This window comes from Hyperolius riggenbachi, chromosome 2 (assembly GCF_040937935.1).
Source record: "Hyperolius riggenbachi isolate aHypRig1 chromosome 2, aHypRig1.pri, whole genome shotgun sequence".
NCBI lineage: Eukaryota > Metazoa > Chordata > Amphibia > Anura > Hyperoliidae > Hyperolius > Hyperolius riggenbachi.
Genome location: NC_090647.1, coordinates 33616114 through 33642507, shown reverse-complemented (window position 1 = coordinate 33642507; position 26394 = coordinate 33616114). Strand labels below are relative to the sequence as shown.

General features: G+C 48.4%; 1 protein-coding gene and 1 pseudogene across 1 annotated transcript; both read left to right on the top strand.

Annotated features, from left to right (window-relative positions):
• The window catches only part of LOC137545424 (E3 ubiquitin/ISG15 ligase TRIM25-like), a 55036-nt pseudogene extending 35936 nt beyond the window's left edge, over window positions 1-19100 (top strand).
• LOC137543323 (heat shock 70 kDa protein-like) lies at window positions 5-2597 on the top strand. Its single transcript, XM_068264674.1, has one exon. It carries the CDS (start codon window positions 439-441, stop codon window positions 2368-2370), a length of 1932 nt encoding a protein of 643 aa, XP_068120775.1. The 5' UTR covers window positions 5-438; the 3' UTR covers window positions 2371-2597.
• Window positions 19101-26394: the final 7294 nt, after the last annotated feature.

Here is a 26394-nt window from a genome sequence, read left to right as displayed (position 1 = left end):
TGGAAGTCTCGGGAAGCTTCGAGCTGGTTACTCTGGTGACGTCCCTGCGCGTAGCCGGGAGGCTGTTCAGGATTGGACGAGAAGCTTCTCTCAGAGGAGGCGGCGAGAATAAATACAGCAGAGCAGCAGCCAGAGAGTCAGATAGTTTTACTGTCATTGCAGAGAGACTACAGCTGATCTCAGCTCTACAGAGAGACCACCCAGCACAGCAGCTTCATCCACTGACCTCAGCACTGCAGAGATACTACAGCTGACTTCCCAGCACAGCATCTTCATCTACTGACCAGTCACCACAGCACTGCAGAGAGAAGACAGAGCGCAGCATCTAGAGGGGGAGAGTACACAGCAGCTTCATCTACTCACCTCAGCACTGCAGAGAGAAGACAAACAAGCTTCATCTACTGAGCACAGACAAGACACACACACAGCTGCTACAAGATGGCTCCTAAGGACGTGGCCATTGGCATTGACCTGGGCACTACCTATTCCTGTGTTGGCGTCTTCCAACATGGCAAGGTGGAGATAATTGCCAATGATCAGGGCAACCGCACCACCCCCAGCTACGTGGCCTTCACTGACACCGAGAGGCTGATCGGAGATGCCGCCAAGAACCAGGTGGCCATGAACCCGCAGAACACCGTCTTCGATGCCAAGAGGCTGATTGGCAGAAAGTACGATGACCCCGTGGTCCAGGCTGACATGAAGCACTGGCCGTTCCGGGTTGTAAGCCACAGCGGCAAGCCCAAAGTCCAGGTGGAGTACAAAGGAGAAGAGAAGACTTTCTCCCCTGAGGAGATCTCTTCCATGGTGTTGCTGAAGATGAAGGAGACGGCTGAGGCTTATCTGGGTCATCCTGTGAAGAACGCCGTGATCACCGTGCCGGCTTATTTCAATGACTCCCAGCGCCAAGCCACCAAGGATGCCGGAGCCATCGCCGGTTTAAACGTCCTGAGAATCATCAATGAGCCCACAGCTGCCGCCATCGCTTACGGCCTGGATAGAGGTAGCCGTGGGGAGCGCAACGTCCTGATCTTTGACTTGGGAGGCGGCACTTTTGATGTCTCCATCCTCACCATCGATGATGGCGTTTTTGAGGTGAAGGCCACAGCCGGTGACACCCACCTGGGTGGAGAAGACTTTGACAACCGCATGGTGAACCACTTTGTGGAGGAATTCAAACGCAAGCACAGAAAGGACATCAGCCAAAACAAGAGAGCCCTGAGGAGGCTGAGAACAGCTTGTGAGAGAGCCAAGCGCACCCTGTCCTCCAGCACCCAAGCCAGCATTGAGATTGACTCCCTGCATGAGGGCGTTGACTTCTACACTTCCATCACCAGGGCACGCTTTGAGGAACTGTGCTCAGACCTCTTCAGGGGAACCCTGGATCCTGTTGAAAAGGCCCTGAGAGATGCCAAGTTGGACAAGTCTCAGATCCATGAAATAGTTCTGGTTGGAGGCTCCACCCGTATTCCTAAGGTCCAGAAGCTCCTTCAAGACTTCTTCAATGGGAAGGAGCTAAACAAGAGCATCAACCCTGACGAGGCTGTGGCCTACGGAGCTGCAGTGCAGGCCGCCATCCTGACCGGTGACAAGTCTGAGAAAGTCCAAGATCTGCTCCTGCTGGATGTGGCACCGCTCTCTCTTGGTCTGGAAACAGCTGGAGGGGTGATGACTGTCCTCATCAAACGCAACACTACCATCCCCACCAAGCAGACCCAGACCTTCACCACCTACTCTGACAACCAGCCAGGTGTCCTCATCCAGGTCTTTGAGGGAGAGAGAGCAATGACAAAGGACAACAATCTCCTGGGCAAGTTTGAACTAAGCGGCATACCCCCAGCTCCTCGAGGAGTGCCGCAGATTGAAGTGACCTTCGACATCGATGCTAACGGTATCCTGAACGTGTCTGCTATGGACAAAAGCTCAGGCAAGCAGAACAAAATCACCATCACCAACGATAAGGGCAGACTGAGCAAAGAGGAAATTGAGAAGATGGTGCAGGAGGCAGAAAGGTACAAGGCGGACGATGAGGCCCAGAGAGAGAAGATTGCTGCCAGGAACTTACTGGAATCTTATGTCTTCAATGTGAAGAACACTGTAGAGGATGACCGCATCAAGGACAAAATTGGTATCTCCGATAAGAAGGCCATTGTGGATAAATGCAATGAGGTCCTGTCTTGGCTGGAGCGGAACCTGCTTGCTGAGAAAGAGGAGTACCTCCATCAGCAGAAGGAGCTGGAGAGAGTGTGCAATCCCATTATCAGCAGACTGTATCAGGGGGCCACAGGAAGTGGGATGCCTGGAGCCAGCTGTGGTGCCCAAGCCAGGCAGGGAGCCAACCCTGGGCCCACCATAGAAGAGGTGGATTAAGGACTTGGAAACAGACCAATTATATAATACTTTGGGACTTGCAGCAAACCTTGGTGCTGAGCAGGACTCGCAAGGCTGAGGCTGCTGCTTCTCTGAAGGATTATTTCCTGGTACCTCATTTATTAGTGTGGACAATACAGGACTGTACAGGAAAGGTGAGATAAGATATGAGGACTTGAATGTGAGCTCTGGGACTGAGTGCCTCTGAAGGGGTGGAGGGTAATGGCAGAAGGAGGGCGGGGGAGGTGGGGGTGTGGAAAGTGTTTTGTGAATTGTTTAGAAAAATAGTTTAGAAATTATTTTGTTTGTAAATATATACTTTTTTAATTAAATTTCATATTTAGTTGTAAATACTTTTGTCGTGTTTTTTTTGTTATATGTACAAACAGTATTGTCATGTATTGTCATGTTTATAGCACATCTGTTATATCCGTAATAAACAGTAGTATTGTAAATCCCTGTAGGTGAACCACAATCACCACCACAAGTACTATAGTATAGTCAAGGATATAGCAAAACAAAAAACAAAACAAAGAAACAGGAAAACCAAAAAGTTGCAAAATATACTTTTTCTTTTATTATTCCAAAAAGTGCAGACAATTGGTATACAAAATCTTCAATCCAAACACATCATGTGGTAAAGTGCATACAGGCAACAACATCTATATCACTTTAACATCATTATATTGTGGTATTTTACTGCAATTTGTAATTGTATTGTGTTTTACACTTTTTAGATTTTTGTTATATGTATAAAGGCCTGAAGAAGGGTCGTTGACCCGAAACAAATCGATGTTGTTACCTGTATGCACGTTACCACATGATGTGTTCGGATTGAAGATTTTGTATGCCAATTGTCTGCACTTTTTGGAATAATAAAATAAAAAGTATATTTTGCAACTTTTTGGTTTTCCTGTTTCTTTTGCGATATCCCTGACTATACTATAATATCCGGAATAGAGGCTGCGTTTGCTGGCCTGCTTAATCCGTGCTAGTTTCTTGGCTGTCATGCTGATCCTCTGGCTATAAGATATTATATGTCACCCAGCTAGAATCAGTATGCAGATCAGGCATTGGGCGTGGCTATCCTAATCTGCATACTTGTTGTAAGCCTGCCCCTTTACAGCTGTGATAGGCAGATGGTTGGCATGACAGCCGAGCACCTAACATTCCCAGAAGAAGGTCAGCAATGGAGTTTCCTGTGTTCTTCTATATATTATCCACACATTCAGCACCATGTACAGTAACCACTATCTACCATTGCTAAGCACAGGCCAGAATTATGAAAGTTGTTTTTTTATTTATCAGTTTCTGCAGTTACAAATTTTTTTTTAGAATAGAGCAAAATGAAATGAATGGCAGCAGCCAGCAGTGAGAATGTGTGTTGGAAGCTGTCTGGCTGCTCTCTGCAGCTGCTGCACTTGTGCTCCAGGGTCTTTGCAGCAGCATTGATAGAGCAGCCTGCTGGGTTAGGCAGCCAGTGAGCAGCACAGGAGCTCCAGTGGGATTCTTACACTGCTGTGTGAGCTGTGACATCATGTGTTAGGCCCGAAACCCACTAGGAGCGCTTATCGTTAGTGATTTGAAAAAGCTCTTGGTAATGCAATGCTATGGGGGATATTTATATAATCACATCCCTCTAGTGGGATCACAGCCATAGCATTACATTAGCAAGAGTTTTCAAATCGCAAAGCGCTCAGAAAATCGCTCCTAGTGGGTTTCTGGCCTGAGATGTGATTTTAATAGAATAAACTTCAAGCCAAATTCCAGGAGGAGAACATTAGTGCCAGTGTTGGGTAGTGTAAGAATGTGTTGGGGTTTTTTATTGCTGTCTGTGTCACCACTGGGGAGATGTCTCCATTAGGGATGATCAATAAGATATCTCAGAAAACACTCATGCGCCTATATGTACCATCACATATACATTCTTTTATTCAAAATCATAAAAACAAAGGCATGAATCCCCTATAAAACCAGATAAAATTACCTATAAATGCAAAAAACACTAACCAACTTTCTCAGTGCCACCGCCCTCCGGCACACCGCCTGGCACACACCACAACAGGTACCTATAGCTTCATTCGCTGAGTAAAATTCGTTTCCTAGCATATAATTGCACTACTTCTTATGACACTTTTCTACTCCCATAAGGATAATACACTTCGCTTTAGATTAGCAATTCCAGTTTATCTTCATTAAGGCTACTTGCACACCAAGACGTTGCGTTAGGTGCTACGTTAAGGTCGCATAACGTGCCCCTAACGCAACGCATGGTGCTGCAAGAGCCGACGGTAGAGTGAGCCGCGTTAGGCGGCTCGAGTCCTATAATGTCTCCCAGAGTGGCGCTGATTGGCCGGCGGGACCACGTGATGCGGAGCGAGATACTCTGCATCACGTGGTCCCGCCGGCCAATCAGCGGCCGCCAGTGCAGTGAATATTAAGTAGCCATGTGCGCGGCTACTGTAGCTGGCTCTCCCAGCCTCCTCTCCGCCCCCCACTGCGCATGTGCAAACAGTCTAACGCGGCTATAGCCGCTGTAACGCCGTAGCATGCTGCACTTTGCCGACAACGTGCAGCGTTACATGTAACGCAACGTGGGCTGTGTGAACAGCCAACTTGAGTTACATTGCTGTGCGTTGGGGGAGCGTTACAGGCGCACTGACGTGCGCCTGTAACGTCCCTGTGTGTAAGCAGCCTTAAGTATCATTAGTTAATTACGTCCTATTAGCCTAAAACTAGTACAATTCCGTCTTATACGAGTGAATTGATTCTTTGGAATATTCGTCAGCCACCTCAACATGTGGCAGCTGTCCATAAAAATATAACTATTGGTGTTCACCTTCTTAAAAAATGTCTTTGTTTTAATCTCCCCTTCTTGAATAAAGATAGTTAAATCTAAAAAATTTACCTGATGGGTGCTAAATTCACTCGTAAAAACCAAATTGTACTCATTCTTCACATTTAACCAATCCAAAAATCTTTTCAACTTACCCTCACCTCCCTTCCAAATAAAAAAACGTGTCGTCTATAAACCTACGCCATAGGACGAGGTCCGCACCGGGGCCCCCCGGGCCCCTCAGGATCAACTCTTCCCAATAGGCCATATAAAGTTTGAGCTACTCCATATGAATTATTGAGGTATTCTCTGCTGGTATATGAGATACACAATTGTGAGCTAATAGGACGTAATTAACTGATGATACTTAAATGAAGATAAGCTGGAATTGCTAATCTAAAGCGAAGTGTATTACCCTTATGGGAGTAGAAAAATGTCATAGGAAGTAGTGCAATTATATGCTAGGAAACAAATTTTACTCAGCGAATGAAGCTATAGGTACCTGTTGTGGTGTGTGCCAGGCGGTGTGCCGGAGGGCGGTGGCACTGAGAAAGTTGGTTAGTGTTTTTTGCATTTATAGGTCATTTTATCTGGTTTTATAGGGGATTCATGCCTTTGTTTTTATGATTTTGAATAAAAGAATGTATATGTGATGGTACATATAGGCGCATGAGTGTTTTCTGAGATATTTTTTACTTGAACGGTGGGGGTGTGAGTAACCCCACTTATCACTTGTTGCAGCCCATCGTATTGATTTAAGATCCAGTGGGCACAAAATCACTTATTTACATATTTATGATCAATAAGATGCAAATATTTCAGAGTTCATGCAGATTTATGGACATTTGCATCTTGAAAATGGACCAGTCAATTTAAACCTGGGTGGGACTGGATTGGTCTATTTTCAAGTTGCATATATTTCCATAAAAATGGACATAAATCTGCAGAAACTCGGAAATATTTGCATCTCATGGATCATCCCCAGTCTCCATACAATAATCGTTTAAAAACACGCGATTGGTTCACACGATGGCCAGGGGCCCCGGACCTCTCTCACTGGCCGGGGCCCCAAGGCCAACACGCGATACCTGGAGGGGAGTGCAGGTGGGCCTGGACCTCTCACACCCAGGCTCTGGACCTCTCACATCCAGAAAACCCACCAACACTGCCTCCATACTGAATGCTAAATTCAACACACACAAGCAATAGAACACAGCAGTACATGCATCCAGCTACATTTGAAAGTGGTCAGCAGGTGCTCGTCAGCCAATCAGGATGCACTGTCATACACCCTTTACCTGCCATACCACATCTAGCAGCCATTAGCATTCAGGTGGGAGGCTTCAGTTGGACGCCATCGCAAGATTGCGTCGCTAGCAGGACCGCCCCGTGCAGGCATCCCTCCCACAGGGGTCCCTCCCTAACCGCTCACCTGTCCGCCATGTCCTAGAGCTTAAAGCAACTCTTGTCATAAATAAGCGAGCTCACACTATTGAGAAGAGTTAGTGGAAACCTTGTCATACATGATATCTCAGACTACTGAGAAGCCCAAACCATGTGCTGAGTGTGGGAAATTCATTGGTGGTAAAGCAACTCTTGTCATACATGAGCGATCTCACACTATTGGGAAGCCCTAATGATGTGCTGAGTGTGGGAAATGTTTCAGAGTTAGTGGAAACCTTGTCATACATGATATCTCAGACTACTGAGAAGCCCAAACCATGTGCTGAGTGTGGGAAATTCATTGGTGGTAAAGCAACTCTTGTCATACATGAGCGATCTCACACTATTGGGAAGCCCTAATGATGTGCTGAGTGTGGGTAATGTTTCAGAGTTAGTGGAAACCTTGTCATACGTGAGATCTCAGACTACTGAGAAGCCCAAACCATGTGCTGAGTGTGGGAAATGTTTCAGAGTTAGTGGAAACCTTGTCATACATGAGATCTCAGACTACTGAGAAGCAGAGATGGGCACTGTGACAATCCAGCCCCGCGATCCCGTCGAGATCTACTCCCATTAGCGTACGCAGGAAGTACGGGTGCAGACAGACAACAAAGGCCGGTTGCTGGATCGTCAGAGGAAAGAAAGAAAAGGCGACAGAGCTTGCCAATCCCGTCTAATCTGCTCCGGTTAGCATACGCAGGAAGTACGGTGAACAGACTGACAATAAAGATTGGTCGCGCAACTGCCGACAATATGTAATGGGACAAACATCCACCAATCCCGTATTACTAGGCCACTGTTTTGCCATGCAGGCCTCATGCACTAGAGACTGCTGGAGGCAAATTCACTGTGTGCGTAGTAAATGGTTAAGATTGGTTGGAGGTGCCCATACATGTACAATCCTAATTGTATATACAATCTGTAAACTAAAAATATCGATTTCGCTCTGAAAATCGGGTAAATACACTGCCACCACTCTTCCAGTTCAGTAGGGAGGAAAGAGACTCCCGCTATCATGATACGGTAGCCAGCCCAATCACGTTCAACATGCTCCAGTCACCGTTCGGGGAATAGTCACTTCCGAAGGCTTAAAGACAGTGAGCAATGCGACGTTAAAGAAAGGTTACTGGGTCCATATATGATGCAATCTCGATTGTCTCCAATTGAGAAAACTGAAGTTATTGATTTCACACAGAAATCAGATACTAGCTGATCCTAGAAGGAAGAAACGGTTATTTACAACCTAGCTAGCAAAGCAACAATTTATAAGGAAATCATAAAACAATGCGGTAGTATGACTGACTCTTCAGAGGGCAGATTCGTTATAGCAGCAATCAGATGACCAGAACAGGCACAAGACTGAACGATAAAAATCATTAGTTTTATTCTAAAACTACATACACACAGAGCTAACTTTAGAACAGTTTGGTTTGATAGAGAGTAGAGATGAAAAGAAACAGAATGTCTTAATATACAGTTCAAATACCGTTATTGGTAGTCCATGCGGCAATCGCAAGTCTTTGGCGTAAAGTCCAAGATGGCGGTTTTGGCCCGTGTCCTGCGGGCTTGTCAGATGTTATAGACAAAGGTTCCAGATGCTGGACCTGGGACCCACAGCTTTCTGGGCTCTTTGTAGTTATAGCCCCCACTCCAGCAAGGAGGGGTTAGGGGGCATGGATCACACACCTCTTTGGACAGGGGATATGCCCGCCCCTCTCATAGACACAGGAATATACCTGAATCATGATAGGTGTGCTAATCTGCAAACCATACAAGTAATGTTAAATCTAGTAACATTTTTAGGTTTGTCAGAATTTATCAAGAACTTTGATACCAAACTTGGGGGATCAGACCCCTGGGGTATTAGAGGGTTATTTTAAAACAGTCTTACGCTAGATCTGGGAGTCCGATTGGTCCATAAACCTCTCAGAACCAGTGTCCTGTGGAATCCCACAACCTGTGCACATTTGATGGGCATAGAGATTTGCTATGCTATGAATTATGAAGAAAATGTGAAGGAAATATGGATATTGGGATTCCTTAGGTCACAGTAGGTCAGCTGGGAGATGGATTTTTCTTATCTCTCAGCTGAGGTAATCCTGAGAGACCCCCTGGGTTTGGCTCTATTCAAGTATGGAACTGAGGAGACACCAAGTCTGGATGAGAATGCTTTTTATTAGCTTCTGTCCACCTATTCTCTGATGGATGAGCTGTATAAATCCTCAGCAAGGCTAGGTGACAAATTCCACACAAAACTGCCAGGGCTTGCTGGCAGCCCAGGAAAGAGAGAAAAAAGTGGATTTTAAACCAACAAATGTCATTTTGGTTGGTTTGCAAAGAAACTTCAGTTTCTGACTTGAATGGCGCACGCGTGGTTTTCTCGGGAACCGTGTGCACTAGCACTATCCGGACTCACCCGAAGCCGACTTTGTGCCTGTGACCGGCACAAATTCGGCTTCGGGTGAGTCCGGATAGTGCTATCCGGATCTCACCCAGTAATGCAGTGCGGGCTGGGCGGGGGTCAAGCTTACCTCTCTGACATTTTTTCTCTCGTCCCTCGGCGCCTCCTACGATGCGTTCCACTCGGCGCTCACGTGACTATGTTTGGCATGAATTTGCGCCCATCTCTGCGCCCATCTCTGCTGAGAAGCCCAAACCATGTGCTGAGTGTGGGAAATTCATTGGTGGTAAAGCAACTCTTGTCATACATGAGCAATCTCACACTATTGGGAAGCCCTAATGATGTGCTCAGTGTGGGAAAGGTTTCAGAGGTAGAGAAAACCTTTTCATATATGATAATCTCATAATATTGGGAAGCTCTATTTATGTGCTGAGTGTGGGAAACATTTCGGAGGTAAAGCAAACCACATCACACATGAGAGATCTCACACTATTGGGAAGCCCTATTTATGCGCTGAGTGAGGGAAATGTTTCAGAGTTAGTGCAAACCTTGTAATACATGAGAAATCTCACACTATTGAGAAGCCCTAACCATGTGCTGAGTGTGGGAAATGTTTTGGGGGTAAAGCAAACCTTGACATACATGATAGATCTCACACTTTTGCGAAGCCCTATATACATGCTGAGTATGGGAAATACTTTGGAGATAAAGCAAACCTTGTCATACATGATAGATCTCTCACTGTTGAGAAGCCCTATATACGTGCTGAGTATGGGAAATGTTTCGGGGGTAAAGCAAACCTTGTCATACATGATAAATCTCACACTGTTGAGAAGCCCTATATATGTGCTGAGTATGGGAAATGTTTCGGGGGTAAAGCAAACCTTGTCATACATGATAAATCTCACACTGTTGAGAAGCCCTATATACATGCTGAGCATGGGAAATGTTTTGGAGATAAAGCAAACCTTGTCATACAAGAGAGAGCTCACACTATTCAAAAGCCATAGCTATAAATCCTCTTCTTCCCCTTTTGACAGGTACATTTTAAATTTTAATACAAAGTGTACCTGTCACATGGGGAAGTATAGTACCGTTTTCCTAAACATCACAAATAAGGGGCAATGTCACCAGCAGTGTGCTGTGTCAGTGTTGATGTCTGAGCAATGAAAACACTGAACAGATGGGGATCTGCAGATTTTGGATCACATTTTCTGGGTTTGGTACCATTCATAGACTATCTTGTAATTCCTCTCTTGAATGATAATGTTAGTAGAGGTTTTGGCCATTGGCATAAAGAGTTCATCCCAAGCAATAGGAGTGGGAGTGCAGAATGTAGTAAATTATTCAGGAAAGACACTTTTATGGTCATTTTCCTGGTTTCAGCATCGAAAACACTTCCTATATATATATTGCTGTATGTTGGTATGTAGGCCCGCCCTCCCAGTGATGTCACCGCCTAGGCTATGATGTCACACAGCCTTCTGCCCAAGTGCAGACGGATCCCCGAATTACCCGAGCGCGGGGCACAGGGGCGTAACAAGAAATCACTGGGCCACCCTGTGAAACTTTGGATGCCCCCCCCCCCCCCCCACACACACACACACTTTCTGCACAGGTAATCTGAGAACCAATGTTATTCATTTGGCTAGTGAACACCCCCATGCAGATAAAAACAGACAGCAGTGAAGGCATTTTCTCTATCAATTACATTAACTTCTGTGATAAACGTGCATGTTTTCACACATACAGACCCACATGGGGCTTGATTTACTAAACCATAATAACTCATATCACGGCCATTTTCGCTCGCATCTTCGTGTTTGTGCGCCACCGCAAATTATCATGCGCAATTGCAAATTATCACGCAACAACGATAGCGCCCTGGTGTGCAGAGAATGCATACAGAGAAGCACACACAGAAAACAAACAACTGCCTCAGCTTATTACACTCACTTTGTCCACCTCTGATGGAGCAGAACTGCCTCTGCAGACTTCTCCAGCATCACTACAGTACAAAGCACTTGGGGAAGGGGTAGAGAGGTTGGGGACAGGGCGCTGTACACAAGAGCCTCCTGCACACTGAATCGAGACTGTCTACAAATCTTTGTATGATATCTTATCAGTGGCTGAGCAGATGAAGTCATTAAAACAATTGTGCAGAGAGCAGAAAGCTTTTTCTCTCTGTGTCCTTAATTGTCATTCTCTCAGCACAAGTAAAAAAAACTTCTCCCCCAATAGGGCCCCCTGCGACATCATACCTTGTAGCGGCTATTGTTACACCCTTGGTGGGGCGCAAAACTGTAACATTACTGCTATAGCCCCGCTGTCATCTGGTGCTTCAGCTGACTTAAATTTGCTGTGTGTATGAGGCTTAAAGTGAAGGTCCAAGCTAAAAAAACAAAACAAACTCCACTTACCTGGGGCTTCCTTCAGCCCCTGGCAGTCATTCTGTGCCCTCGCCACAGCTCCGGAGGCTCCCGGTCATCCCCGCTGAAGAAGCCGACCTCGCCAGGTTGGGTTCCGGGTCGGCTTCTTCTGCGCTCCACCGCACGGGTTACGTGGTCAGGCCGACGTCATCAGGATTATAATGCACAGGTGCAGAACTACTGCTACTACTGCGCATTACAATCCTGATGACGTCGGCCTGACCACGTGATCCACGCCGTGGAGTGCAGAAGAAGCCGACCCGGAAGCCAACCTGGCAAGGACGGTTTCTGCAGCAAAGGACATCGGGAGCCTCCGGAGCTGCGGCGAGGGCACAGAATGACTGCCAAGGGCTGAAGGAAGCCCCAGGTAAGTGGAGATTTTATTTTTTGTATATTTTTTTTTTTTAGCTTGGTCTGGGAGTCTGGGAGATTCAGCATAGCTTTTTAAAACAGTTCATTGTATCCAAATTTAAAAATGGTTATAGAGTACATGTAGCAACAAATTAGACCAAAAGTCATGTGACTGCAGCAGTCATGTGTGATTGGATTCTGTCTGAAGTTGGGGAACTATGCCTTTCACCAGTGGTGGCTTATGGAAGGGGTGTGGCCTGGACCACTGAGTCCCCAGAATGCCCCAGAGATTATCTGGCAGTCCAAGGCTTGTTGCAGAGAATCATATGACTACTGCCCTAAACACTACAGAAAAGGTATATATCTTTTATTTTTTTGATTATTATAAATTTTTTTTTATGAGCAAATGGCAGCTTGTGGCTGAACAGGAGGCATGCATTGTATAAAATGTAATTCCATTATTCCCAGAATCTGCGCCGGCCCTAGACTTTTTGCCGCCTGAGGCAAATTTTGTAAAAATTATTGCTGCCGCCCCCGCCCCGTGGGGTAGCGGGCAGGACGGGGGTATTGGGCCTAGCGGCAGGGAGGGGGGTCGGACTCCCCCCCTCCCTCGCCTGGGTCCCCCGTCCTCTGCTCCCCTCCAGCCTTAAATAGATCAGAAGCGCTACTCGTAAGAGGCAGCGGGCAGGGAGGACTCACCTCTTCCTCGATCCAGCGTGCGCTCCACTGACGTCACTTCCTGCAACGCCGTCCACTTACAATACAGTGGGTGGCGTTGCAGGAAGTGACGTCAGTGGAGCGCACGCTGGATCGAGGAAGAGGTGAGTCCTCCCCGCCCGCTGCCTCTTACGAGTAGCGCTTCTGATCTATTTAAGGCTGGAGGGGAGCGGAGGACGGGGGACCCAGGAGAGGGAGGGGGGGGGTCCGACCCTCCTCCCCGCCGCTAGGCCCAATAACCCCGTCCTGCCCGCTACCCCTCCAGCTCGGCGGCCGGCTCCCCGCACCCACCGACGGGCGGAATGCCGCCCCTAGAAATGTGCCGCCTGAGGCAAAAGTTTCACCCCGCCTCATGAGCGGGCCGGCCCTGCCCAGAATACAGCTTTATAAACAACAACAAAATGTAATGTAGACAGACATATCCATTATGATAATGTGACAGCTAAAAACAGAGGACAGTAACTTGCCGCAACCAATTATTATTCTTATTATTGATTATTGATTTATAATGCACCAAAAAATTCCGATCAGTGTGGACACTGTATTAGCTGTGCCTGATGCAGATAGAGCAGGCCTCTACCAGCTAGTTTACCCACACAGGGATCTCCATTAGCCTGACACAGCAGCAGAGCTCCGGGTCTTTGCCTTGAGCTGACCCTACATCTAATGATAGGCCACACAACCCTCATTATCCCAGTCGCATCTCGCAGTGGGCATTGCTGGGTTGCTGGTCTAGACTCTATGCACAGTTTGTTAGGCAATCTCTCTGCACATAATACAATGCAGGACACACAGCCACTCCCCGACCAGTGTACAATGCAGGAAACACAGCTGCTCCCCCGTCTGTATACAATGCAGGACACACAGCTGCTCCCCCATCTGTACACAATGCAGGACACACAGCCGCACCCCTCGCCAGTGTACAATGCAGGACACACAGCCACTCCCCCACCAGTATACAATGCAGGACACACAGCCGCTCCCCCACCAGTATACAATGCAGGACACACAGCTGCTCACCCACCAGTGTACAATGCAGGACACACAGCCACTCCCCCACCAGTATACAATGCAGGACACACAGCCGCTCTCCCACTAGTATACAATGCAGGACACACAGCCGCTCACCCAGCAGTGTACAATGCAGGACACACAGCCACTCCCCCACCAGTATACAACCCACCAGTGTACAATGCAGGACACACAGCCACTCCCGCACCAGTATACAATGCAGGACACACAGCCACTCCTCCACCAGTATACAATGCAGGACACACAGCCGCTCCCCTGCCAGTATATAATGCAAGACACACAGCCGCTCCCCCACCAGTATACAATGCAGGACACACAGCTGCTCCCCCGCCAGTATACAATGCAGAACACACAGCCGCTCCCCCGCCAGTATACAATGCAGGACACACAGCCGCTCCCCCGCCAGTATACAATGCAGGACACACAGCCGCTTCCCCACCAGTATACAATGCAGGACACACAGCCACTCCCCCACCAGTATACAATGCAGGACACACAGCTGCTCCCCCACCAGTATACAATGCAGGACACACAGCCGCTCTCCCACCAGTATACAATGCAGGACACACAGCTGCTCCCCCACCAGTGTACAATGCAGGACACAAAGCTGCTCTCCCACCAGTATACAATGCAGGACACACAGCCAATCCCCCACCAGTGTACAATGCAGGACACACAGCCGCTTCCCCACCAGTATACAATGCAGGACACACAGCCTCTCCCCCACCAGTGCACAATGCAGGACACACAGCCACTCCCCCACCAGAATACAATGCAGGACACACAGCCGCTCCCCCACCAGTATACAATGCAGCACACACAGCCGCACCCCCGCCAGTGTACAATGCAAGACACACAGCTGCACCCCCGCCAGTGTACAATGCAGGACACACAGCCGCTCCCCTGCCAGTGTACAATGCAGGACACAGCCACTCCCAGCCTGTAAACAATGCAGGACACACAGCCACTCCCCCGCCTGTAAACAATGCAGGACACACAGCCGCACCCCCACCAGATTACAATGCAGGACACACAGCCGCTCCCCCACCAGTATACAATGCAGCACACACAGCCGCACCCCCGCCAGTGTACAATGCAAGACACACAGCCGCACCCCCGCCAGTGTACAATGCAGGACATACAGCCACTCCCCCAACAGTATACAATGCAGGACTCACAGCCGCTCTCTGACCAGTATACAATGCAGGACACACAGCCGCTCACCCAGCAGTGTACAATGCAGGACACACTGCCACTCCCCCACCAGTATACAATGCAGGATACACAGCCGCTCCCCCGCCAGTATACAATGCAGGACACACAGCCGCTCCCCCGCCAGTATACAATGCAGGACACACAGCCACTCCCCCACCAGAATACAATGCAGGACACACAGCCGCTCCCCCACCAGTATACAATGCAGCACACACAGCCGCACCCCCGCCAGTGTACAATGCAAGACACACAGCCGCACCCCCGCCAGTGTACAATGCAGGACACACAGCCGCTCCCCTGCCAGTGTACAATGCAGGACACACAGCCACTCCCCGCCTGTAAACAATGCAGGACACACAGCCACTCCCCCACCTGTAAACAATGCAGCACACACAGCCGCACCCCCGCCAGTGTACAATGCAAGACACACAGCCGCACCCCCGCCAGTGTACAATGCAGGACACACAGCCACTCCCCCAACAGTATACAATGCAGGACTCACAGCCGCTCTCTGACCAGTATACAATGCAGGACACACAGCCGCTCACCCAGCAGTGTACAATGCAGGACACACTGCCACTCCCCCACCAGTATACAATGCAGGACACACAGCCACTCCCCCACCAGAATACAATGCAGGACACACAGCCGCTCCCCCACCAGTATACAATGCAGCACACACAGCCGCACCCCCGCCAGTGTACAATGCAAGACACACAGCCGCACCCCCGCCAGTGTACAATGCAGGACACACAGCCGCTCCCCTGCCAGTGTACAATGCAGGACACACAGCCACTCCCCGCCTGTAAACAATGCAGGACACACAGCCACTCCCCCACCTGTAAACAATGCAGGACACACAGCCGCACCCCCACCAGATTACAATGCAGCACACACAGCCGCACCCCCGCCAGTGTACAATGCAAGACACACAGCCGCACCCCCGCCAGTGTACAATGCAGGACACACAGCCACTCCCCCAACAGTATACAATGCAGGACTCACAGCCACTCTCCGACCAGTATACAATGCAGGACACACAGCCGCTCACCCAGCAGTGTACAATGCAGGACACACTGCCACTCCCCCACCAGTATACAATGTAGGACACACAGCCGCTCCCCCGCCAGTATACAATGCAGGACACATAGCCGCTCCCCCGCCAGTATACAATGCAGGACACACAGCCACTCCCCCGCCTGTAAACAATGCAGGACACACAGCCGCTCCCCCACAAGTGTACATTGCAGGACACACAGCCCACTTCCCCACCAGTATATAATGCAGGAAAGACAGCCGCGCCCCCACCAGTATACAATGCAGGACACACAGCCGCTCTCCCACCAGTATACAATGCAGGACACACAGCTGCTCCCCCACCAGTGTACATTGCAGGACACACAGCCACCCCCCCACCAGTATACAATGCAGGACACACAGCCACTCCCCCACCAGTGTACAATGCAGGACACAAAGCTGCTCTCCCACCAGTATACAATGCAGGACACACAGCCGTTCCCCCACCAGTATACAATGCAGGACACACATTCCCCTGCCAGTATACAATGCAGGACACACAGCTGCTCCCCCACCAGTGTACAATGCAGGACACAAAGCTGCTCTCCCACCAGTATGCAATGCAGGACACACAGCCGCTCCCTCACCAGTATCCAATGCAGGACACACAGCCGCTCCACCGCCAGTATACAATGCAGGACACACAGCCGCTCCCCCACCAGTATATAGCTGAATGAGAAAACCCCCAGTCTCCCCTGTGATGAACGGTTCTGCTAGAATCTCAGGGTACAAAAGCTTTTAAAGGGAACCTAAACTGAGAAGGATATGGCTTTTTCCTTTTAAAATATTACCAGTTGCCTGACTCTCCTGTTGATCCTGTGTCTCTAATACTTTCAGCCACAGCCCCTGAACCTATGTCTACACTGTTTGCTACCCCCATTCCAGCGCCCATGCCTCCCAAGGTTGTATCTGCTAAATCCCAGGACCTTCTTCTGGCTACACTATTCTCTGTGGAATGTGCCCATGACATAAAAGCCTTTACCAGGCTGGCAGTGACAGTGCTGCAGTTAGGGTAGATGTTACCCACTCTTCTAAGATCAGATCAGGTGCTCTGACTGAAGCCAGACTGGATTAGCTGCATGTTTTTTTTAGGTGTGTGAATCAGCCACTACTGCAGACAAAGAGATCAGCAGGGCTGCCAGGCAACTGGTATTGTGTAAAAGGAAACATCCATATCCCTCTCAGTTTAGGTTCCCTTTAACAATTAATTTTATTAAAAGCAGCTGTAGCTGTGCACGGTTAATTTAAAATTGCTGTTTAAATAACTGTGACACAATAGCTCTGCCCCATCTTGCGCAATAATTAAGCGACTGTTTTTTACTGCATTACCAAACTTTCACTTTCATTTCCCCGCCCCTCCTGCAGCGATGGCGTCTGCTGATCTGAGCCAGGAGCTGGAGTGTCCCGTCTGTCTGACCATTTATACAGATCCTGTAATCCTGAGATGTGGTCACAACTTCTGCCGGGGCTGTATTGAGCGTGTGCTGGATACACAGGAGGAGTCTGGAGGTTATTCCTGTCCTGAATGTAGAGAGGAGTTTACGGAGCGGCCTACACTGCAAAGGAACATTGCTCTGAAGAAGATAGCAGAGAGTTTCCTGTCTACTCAGCCAGATCAGGGGGAGGCCGGAGTCTATTGCAGTAACTGTGTGGACTCTTCTGTGAAGGCTGTTAAATATTGTCTGCACTGTGATGTTTCCCTGTGTGGTAAACACCTGAGAGTCCACAGCAAGGCACCATAACACATCTTATGTGACCCCAACACTTCCCTGGAGAACAGGAAATGCTCCGTCCATAAGAAGATCCTGGAGTATTACTGCACTGAGGATGCTGCCTGTATCTGTGTGTCCTGTAGTTTGGCTGGAGAACATCGGGGACACCAGGTGGAGATGCTGGATGAGGCCTCTGAGAAGAAGAAGATGAAACTGAGAAATGTTCTGCAGAAACTGATGGCAGAGACAGAGGAGGCTGAGAAAAGAGTCCAGAGTCTGGAGGAACGCAGGAGGAAAGCACAAGAAAAAGCAGATGGTGAAACAGAGAGAGTCACTGTCCTGTTTAGAGACCTCAGTAGACGGCTTGAAGATCTGAAGAAGAGAGTCCTGAGTGACATCATGAGACAGGCAGAGCAGGTGTCACATTCATACAATGACATCATTCAGCAGCTGGAGATAAAGAAGGAGGAGCTGTCCAGGAAGATGCGTCACATTGAGGAGCTGTGTAACATGACTGATCCACTGACTGTCTTACAGGAATCAGACACAGGTGACTTGTGTGGCACGGAGGACAGACATGATAAACAGCTCCATGATGGAGGGGATCTGGATGTGGCCGGCATCTCACACACATTACACACAGGACTATCTGATATCATGTCTGGGGTAATAGCGCAGAATCATACAGACACACAGGCCTATCCACATTCTAGTACAGAGGAAAATGTTCCCATCACTGCTCAGCTATCCAGGCCACGCCCCCAACTCACCCCCACCGCACAACACACACAGCGCCAGGCTGGGGGGACAAATATTGGGGCTGTACAGCAAACATCAGGGCTGCCAGTGTATGCAGACATATTACTAGATGTAAACACAGCTGGTAATCATCTACATATATCAGCTGACAGGAAAACTGCAGTCAGTACAACCAGAAGCCATATTCACCCACATACTTCAGAGAGATTTCTGTGTTTTCAGGTGTTGAGCAGCCAGAGATTCTCCTCAGGGCGACATTACTGGGAAGTGGATGTTGGGAGATCAGATATATGGAGAGTCGGGATGTGTTACTCCAGTATAGCCAGGAGAGGAGATCAGTTACTGATAGGATGTAATAACAAGTCCTGGTGTTTGTACAGGTATTATAATCAGTACTCAGTGAGACATGACAGTAAAGAGATCCGGTTACCTAACAAGATCCCCAGTAATAGAGTCAGGATATGTCTGGATTATGAGGCCGGGCAGATCTCCTTTTATGCCCTGTGTGACCCGATCAGACACCTCCACACCTTCACTGCTGCCTTCACAGAGCCCCTCCATGCTGGGTTATGGGTATGGAAAGGTTCTATAATGATATCTGGGGGGAATCAGCATAGCTCCCAACTTTTTGGGATAAGAAAGGACACTTAGGCCACACACCCCTAATCACGCCCCCTACACACCCTCAGTCACGCATACCATAAATATTTTGTATGAAAAATATACTATTTTATAATTAAAATCACACTGGTCCTTTCTCTCCTGATTCATTTTCCTCCATATTAACATTTGAAAATTAGAAATAAATCAATTTAATGGATGGGAATAAAGTTTAGAGCCAATTAAACACATTTTTCAGTAGAGAAATACAAATATTCACACAGATCAATTCAGAAAGAGGGACAAATGAGGAAGAAAGAAGGACAGAGGGACTGGGTTCCAAATAGTGATGGGTCGTTCACGAACGAGCCGGCTCTAATGCTGCGAACGACAAGAGCCAATGCCCACTTTGAGGAGAGCCGGTGCCTCAGCCGCCCCACACAGCTCTGATTTGCTCTGTAATAAAGGGCGCTGAGGCATGCTGGGAGATGTAGTCCTCCTCTTGCAGCTTGTAGGAGTGTATGGGGCGGAGCAGAGCAGTAGCAGGAGGGATTGCCCCAGTCAGAGAAGCAGTCTGGAGTTGTCATGGAGACGGGGGCGGGGCTTTTACTCAGATTCTGAGTGGTGTCCAGTGATTTTTAATGAAGAGCCGATTGAGAGCCGTAAGAGCCGGCTCTTTAATGGGAGCCGATTCAGAAGAGCCGATTCTCTGAGAAGAGCCGGAATTCCCATCACTAGTTCCAAAAGAGGGACAGTTGGGAGCTATGGAATCAGGGGAGGAGAGAGATCTGCCCACTGGTGACATCACAGGGAAGTAACTGTGATTGGCTGATTATCTCACAAATGCTTGAAAGTTACCTGTGATTTCCAGGTACAGTCCTATCATAAGAATTTCTGTCACTGAAAACATCCCTGGATTCCTGTCCTGAACAATCGTACCATCAAATCCTTATTTCTTGTGAACGTCTGTAAATCTCTTATCTTCACCTAATACCAAATGAAATAATCTGACATAAATGTGGAAATCAGAATAGCGAGACTATACACATGTGTTTGGTCCCGAGTATAAATAATGCATTTATTGTTGCCTTAGCAGCTGTAAATAATACAAGTATCAAAATGTTGCTTTCTTATAAATACTGACACATAGGGCTGCATTCACAAAGCATTACCGCATTTGATAATGCACAGCACCCGACAATTTGCACCGCATGCTATAGCTACGGTGAACCCTCAAAAAACACCCTCAGTATTGGTAGGTAGCCAGTTATAGGTGCCCCCAGTGTTGGTAGCTAGGTACTTTTGCCCCCAGGATAGGTTGGCCAGGCACTCTCTTCACTTCCTGTTTCTGCCTGGTGCTGCCCCCAGACTTCTGCCGCCTGGGGAAATCACCTCACTTGGCATCATGGGCAAACCAGGCCTGCCTATTACCGCACATAAAATTAGAATTACTGACTAGTGAGGTAAATCACAGACTTGTACGGTAATTGCCTCAAGAAATGTCAAGAAGTTGCAATTCACAAAGGCTACAGCAATCGGTAAACCGGGCGAAAGTGTTCAGTATTTTTCACCAGCTTTTACCAGCTGATAACTCGCTCTCTCCATGAGGTAACGTTGACAGACAGCCTTTGGGGAGAGCCAAGCAGCCAATCAGGAGAGCCACACAGCCCTGCTTCTCAAGCTGATTTGCTCCGATATGGTGGAAGGCGGGTCTTTCACTGTATCAAAGCAGAGGAAGGTGCCTTTTTTATGAGGCTTTTCTGCATCCCTGTAGATGTGGAAATCTGTATACTCTTTTACAGAAGAACTCAGTGCTGACCTGCTCCACAGTTGGTTTGGGTTTTGGCTTAATGCTGCTCACTTCATATTCATACTGATCTGCAGATCTCTGAGCTGAGGTCACCTTCCCTCAGCCACCCTGGAACATGCAAACAGCAGGTGTAAGGGATACGCCCACAACACTGGGAGGAAGTCTTTAACCTCCTGGGCAATAATCCCGAGTTGAGCTCGGGGACGGGGTATGTCGTGCAGGAGGATTTCTCAGGCCCTGGTGGGCCGATATGCATAATTTTTTTTCGTTACACGCAGCTAGCACTTTGCTAGCTGCGTGTAACTTCCGATCGCCGCCGCTCGCCGCTACCCCCCGTGCTGCGCAACCCCCCCCAGACCTCTTACGCAGTCTGGCCAATCAGTGACAGGCAGCGCTGAGGGGTGGATCGGGATTCCCTCTGACGTCATGACGTCGATGACGTGGGTGACATCATTGCGAGCGTCGCCATGGCGACGGGGGAAGCCAAGCAGGAGATCCCGTTCTCAACAGGATCTCCTGCTTGCGCTGAGCGCCGGAGGCGATCAGAGGGGGTGGGGGGATGTCGCTGCTCAGCAGCTATCATGTAGCGAGCCCTGGGCTAGCTACATAATTTAAAAAAAAAAAAAAAGTGCTGTGCCCCCTCCTGGGCGATGTAATTGTATCACCCAGAGGGTTAAAGAAAGGAGTTTTGGAAACAGGCAAACAGGCCATGTGTAACAACACAATTGTTGCCTCTTTGGTAGGATATAAAACGTAACTTTTAATAAATAAAGATATAAAATACACCCAGAGCTGGCTGTCTTAATTACAAACTCATAACTTATGAACTAGGGGTCTATAATAAGCAACGCTGGAAAGATTACTTCCCCCCCTTACAGTTCATATCGTCAATAATAAATTACACAAAACCCCCACCAAAATAACCCAACATGTTTCACTTCCTAGCGGAAGCTTTTTCAAGGGAACAAAGTGAAGTGCAAAAGTGCATTGGTGCTAAGGTGCAATATTATTAAAACAAAGAAAATAACATGAGTCAAACAGCGTGTCCGCTCATGACAGCAGCCTAGCCTGTTGGGTTATTTTGGTGGGGGTTTTTTATATCTTTATTTATTAAAAGTTACGTTTTATATCCTACCAAAGAGGCAACAATTGTGTTGTTAGTTTAAGTAATCAGGTGTTTGTGGAAACAGGCCATGTGACCAAATATTTTAGGGGGGGGGGGGTGCAGAAAAGTATTCAGACATTATATATTTTTGCCAATCTGTATGGGTTGTAGGGGAACAAATCTGCCAAAAACCCTGGAATCTCCTATACAATCTTTATTTATGGGGTGACTTTACATAGTCTGATCCAACAAAGATACACTGATCGGGCTAGCTAGTATAGGTGGCTGGCACCCCCGATCTCCCACGATCCAGCCGCTAATACATTACTCAGCCTGGCTCCAGCGAAGCCTCCCCGCACAGCTCCGGTGGTCTTCTCTATGGGGAGGATCGTACATGACGTCATGCGCAGATCCGATCCTCCCCATAGAGAAGACCACCGGAGCTGTGACTATAGTGACTATAACTACTAAGCTATTCTCTTTTGTTGATCATTTGGTTTGCTGAAAAGAAGCTGTGTCACAAAACAAACCTATTTTGTATGGACTGAAACTACCTCACAATATCACAATGGTAGGGCATTAGAATATGACTATTATTATTATTTGTTGCATGTATAAAGTGCCATAGCCGGCCTTTGACCTGAGCGACCGGAGTGGTCGCTCAGGGCGCCGGCTTCAAAGGGGGCGCCTATAGCTGGTTTCCTATACTGAGGGCATCTACACCTGATTTCCTATACTGAGGGCACCTATTGCTGACTACCTTTACTGAGGGAACCAACACCTGTCTACCTATACTGGAGGCACCTACAGACCTGGCTACCTATACTGGGAGCACCTATAGCTGGCTACCTATACCAAGAGCACCAACACCTGGCTACCTATACTAGAGGCACCTACAGACCTGTCTACCTATGGGGGGGATGGAGACCTTCAACTGACTTCCTATACTGGGGGCACCTATGCTTGGCAACCTATATTGAGGGCACCTACACATGAGATCCTATACTGGGGGCACCTATACCTGGTTACCTACCTATACTGAGTCTGAGTGCTTTTTTTTTTTGGGGGGGGGGGGTACTACGGCTATAATGCATGGTGCAAACTGTCGGTGCTGTGCTATAATTCTAAATGGAGGGGGAGGGGCCTAACTGTCCCACTGATTGTTTTTATTAATATTCCTGAAAGGTTCTAGCCTTTATTTTTAAGTGTATTCAGGATAATGCACTCTTTCCATCCATTTGTGGTTATTAATAGTATTTTTTCTATTAAACATATGTGACGTGTCACAGAGATCTGAGCATTTGTGTCACAACGTCAGAAAGGTTGGGAACCACTGTCCTAGGAGATATTTCAGGAGAAAAGGTGAATTGCATATGGGCCTGTGTGTGTGTATACGTGCGTGCGTGTGTGTATATGCACGTGGGAAGAGGATGAATGGGGGGCACAAAAATCAGGTTTCGCTCAGGGCGCTGTGAAACCTAAGGCCGGCCCTGTAAAGCGCCAGCATATTACGCAGCGCTAGACAATAAATACAATGATGCAAAGGATGACAAACTTAACGAGGTTATACAACATAAGACAAAGCTATGCAAGGCCAACAGGGGACAAGATACATGATCATGTCATTATGGGCTAGTTAGATAGGCCCAGGGGCGTCTGTGCCATTAGGCAACTATAAATTTTTGCCTATAGCGCAGTTGGTGGCAGTGGGCGCTCCTCTGTGCGTCAGTGTTTATTTATTTATTTTTTTTCCTTCTGCATTCAGCCAGCCAGGTCGGCGCCGGCTGTGACAGGCAGCTCAGCCTGTGCCCGGCGCCGCCTACTGGTCCGCCCCCTTCCTCGAGTCTTCTCCATTCAGAGCCTCCGAGTCCGAGCAGTTGCAAGCCTGCACGCACGTTAGTTTATATGTGCTGTGCAGACAGTGCGTGCTGGCTGCCGCCTACTGGTCTAACTCCGCCCCCTCTCCTTCTCAGACTGTGCTGATTGCTGAGCGTGCGATCGCAGCACGCTGATTTATTTACACACTCGGCGCCGCCCCTAACTCTGCCCCCCGCCTGGCTGTCACACGTGGGTAGAAGTCTAGAAGAAGTGACGCACCAGGGCGGCTGGCTGCTACATGCAGAGAGAGGCGACACCGGCTCACAGAGTCACAGTGAGTGCCCTCTGCTCTGCCTCTGCTGCTCGCAGCTATTGATCATTTTTTTATGCCCCCCTGGCTGGCCCTGGGAAGGAAGGAAGAGGAGCCGAGGGAGTTGCGCGCCACAAGGAGGTCGGGACCGGAGGTCGGGATAGGAGGAGATCGTGACAGGAGGAGATCGTGACAGGAGGAGATCGTGACAGGAGTTCTTCTGACTAGGTGAGTAAATGGGTTTTTCTTTTCAGATCTGCTTAAGGATTTGTGCATATTGGGGTCATTTCTGCTGTAGGATTGTGCATATTGGGGTCATATCTGCTAACGATTTGTGCATATTGGGGTCATATCTGCTAACGATTTGTGCATATTGGGGTCATATCTGCTAACGATTTGTGCATATTGGGGTCATATCTGCTAACGATTTGTGCATATTGGGGTCATATCTGCTAACGATTTGTGCATATTGGGGTCATATCTGCTAACGATTTGTGCATATTGGGGTCATATCTGCTAACGATTTGTGCATATTGGGGACATATCTGCTAACGATTTGTGCATATTGGGGTCATATCTGCTAACGATTTGTGCATATTGGGGACATATCTGCTAACGATTTGTGCATATTGGGGACATATCTGCTAACGATTTGTGCATATTGGGGTCATATCTGCTAACGATTTGTGCATATTGGGGTCATATCTGCTAACGATTTGTGCATATTGGGGGTCATATCTGTTTTATAATGGTTTTGCGGCTCCCAGTTTTTTTTCTCTTTTCGGAAATGGGCCCAAGTGGCTCTTTAATTCTTAAAGGTTGCAGACCCCTGGCATATAGCATCATGCCTGCTGCGTGTGGGTTTGGGTAGTCTCAGAGTCAGAGGGAGGGAGACATACATGCTGCACAGTGCACAGAGTGTGCGCACACAGTCTGCAGAGGGGAGACAGACCCTCATAGTGAGTGGCGAATGGCGTGCCCCCTCTTAATATTATATGCCCCCCTCTCCCCTGGCTGGCCCTGAGATTTCGGGGGGGGGGGGGCGCCATAGGTTTTCTTGCCTGGAGTGACAAAGTGGCTAGAAACACCCCTGGATAGGCCCAGTAATACAAGTACAAGGCAGTCATAGGAAAGGAGCACATGATCATGTAGAATACACTAGGGAAGGGAGGACCCTGCCAAAGGCTTACAATCTAAGGGGAGGGGAGATGGATACACTAGGTAGGGCTGAAGAATAAATATTCAATACAGAGTTGTGTGGTAGGGGGTGGGTGGGCCATCTTGAAGAGGTGGGTTTGGAGGACTTGCTTGAAAGTGTTGAAGGAGGGTGCAAACCTGATGGGCAGTGGAGGGAAGTTCCAGAAGGTGGGGGCAGCTCTTGAAAAGTCCTGCAGGCGCACATGGCAGTGGGAACTGCACAGGGCAGTTAGGCGAAGGTTGTTAGGGGATCCGAGGGGGGTGGCCTGGTGTGTATACCTGTGAACAAGCTCTGAGATGTAGGTAGGGCAGGTTTTGTGTACAGATTTATAGAACCTTGAAACGTATCATGAATCGGATAGGGAGCCAGGTAGAGGCTCCATGCCCTCTAGGGCCCATAGCCCCATGCAGCCGCACCACAGTCAGGGCATCATTATTCTTTAGGCTCTTCTCTGTCTCTTCTCTATTTATTATAACTGAGATAACTGATTGAAGGGGGCAATGCGTTTCAAGGGGAGCCCAGACAGAAGGGAGGTGCAGTAATCAAGGCGGGAGATGATGAGGGCATGGGTGAGCAGCTTGTCCCGTGTCAGAAAGGGGCGGATCTTGGAGATATTAAGGAGGTGGAAATTGTAGGTTCTGGTGACGTTTTGGATGTGGGGGATGAAGGGCAAAACCCAGGGCGATGCCCCGGCAATGGGCCTGGGAGGTAAGATAAATGGTTGTGTTATTGATTGTGCTGTGAAATCTGGGAGGGGTGCAGCAGCATGGGGTAGAAGGATCTAGGTTAAGCTTCAGGAACCTAGCTGACATCCAGGAGGAAATAGTTGAAAGGCATGAGGAGACCTTGTCCATGGTGGTGGAGGAGAGATCTGGGGTATGGAGGTAAATCTGGAAGTCGTCGGCATAAAGGTGGTATTTGAAGCCCAGGCAGAAGATGAGTTTGACAATTGAGGAAGTGTATATTGAGAACAGAAGGGGTCCCAGAACAGAGCCCAGGGGGACATCGGCTGAGAGGGGGGCAGGGTTTGAGAAGGAGCCATTGAAGGAGGCCTTGGTAGGATTAGATTGTGAGCTCCTCTAAGGACAGTTAGTGACATGACTATGTACTCTGTAAAGTGCTGCAGGAGATGTCAGTGCTATATACAGTACATACTTAATAGTAACAGTTTCATTCACATGACATCTCATAGTGTCACTGGATCTTATGTG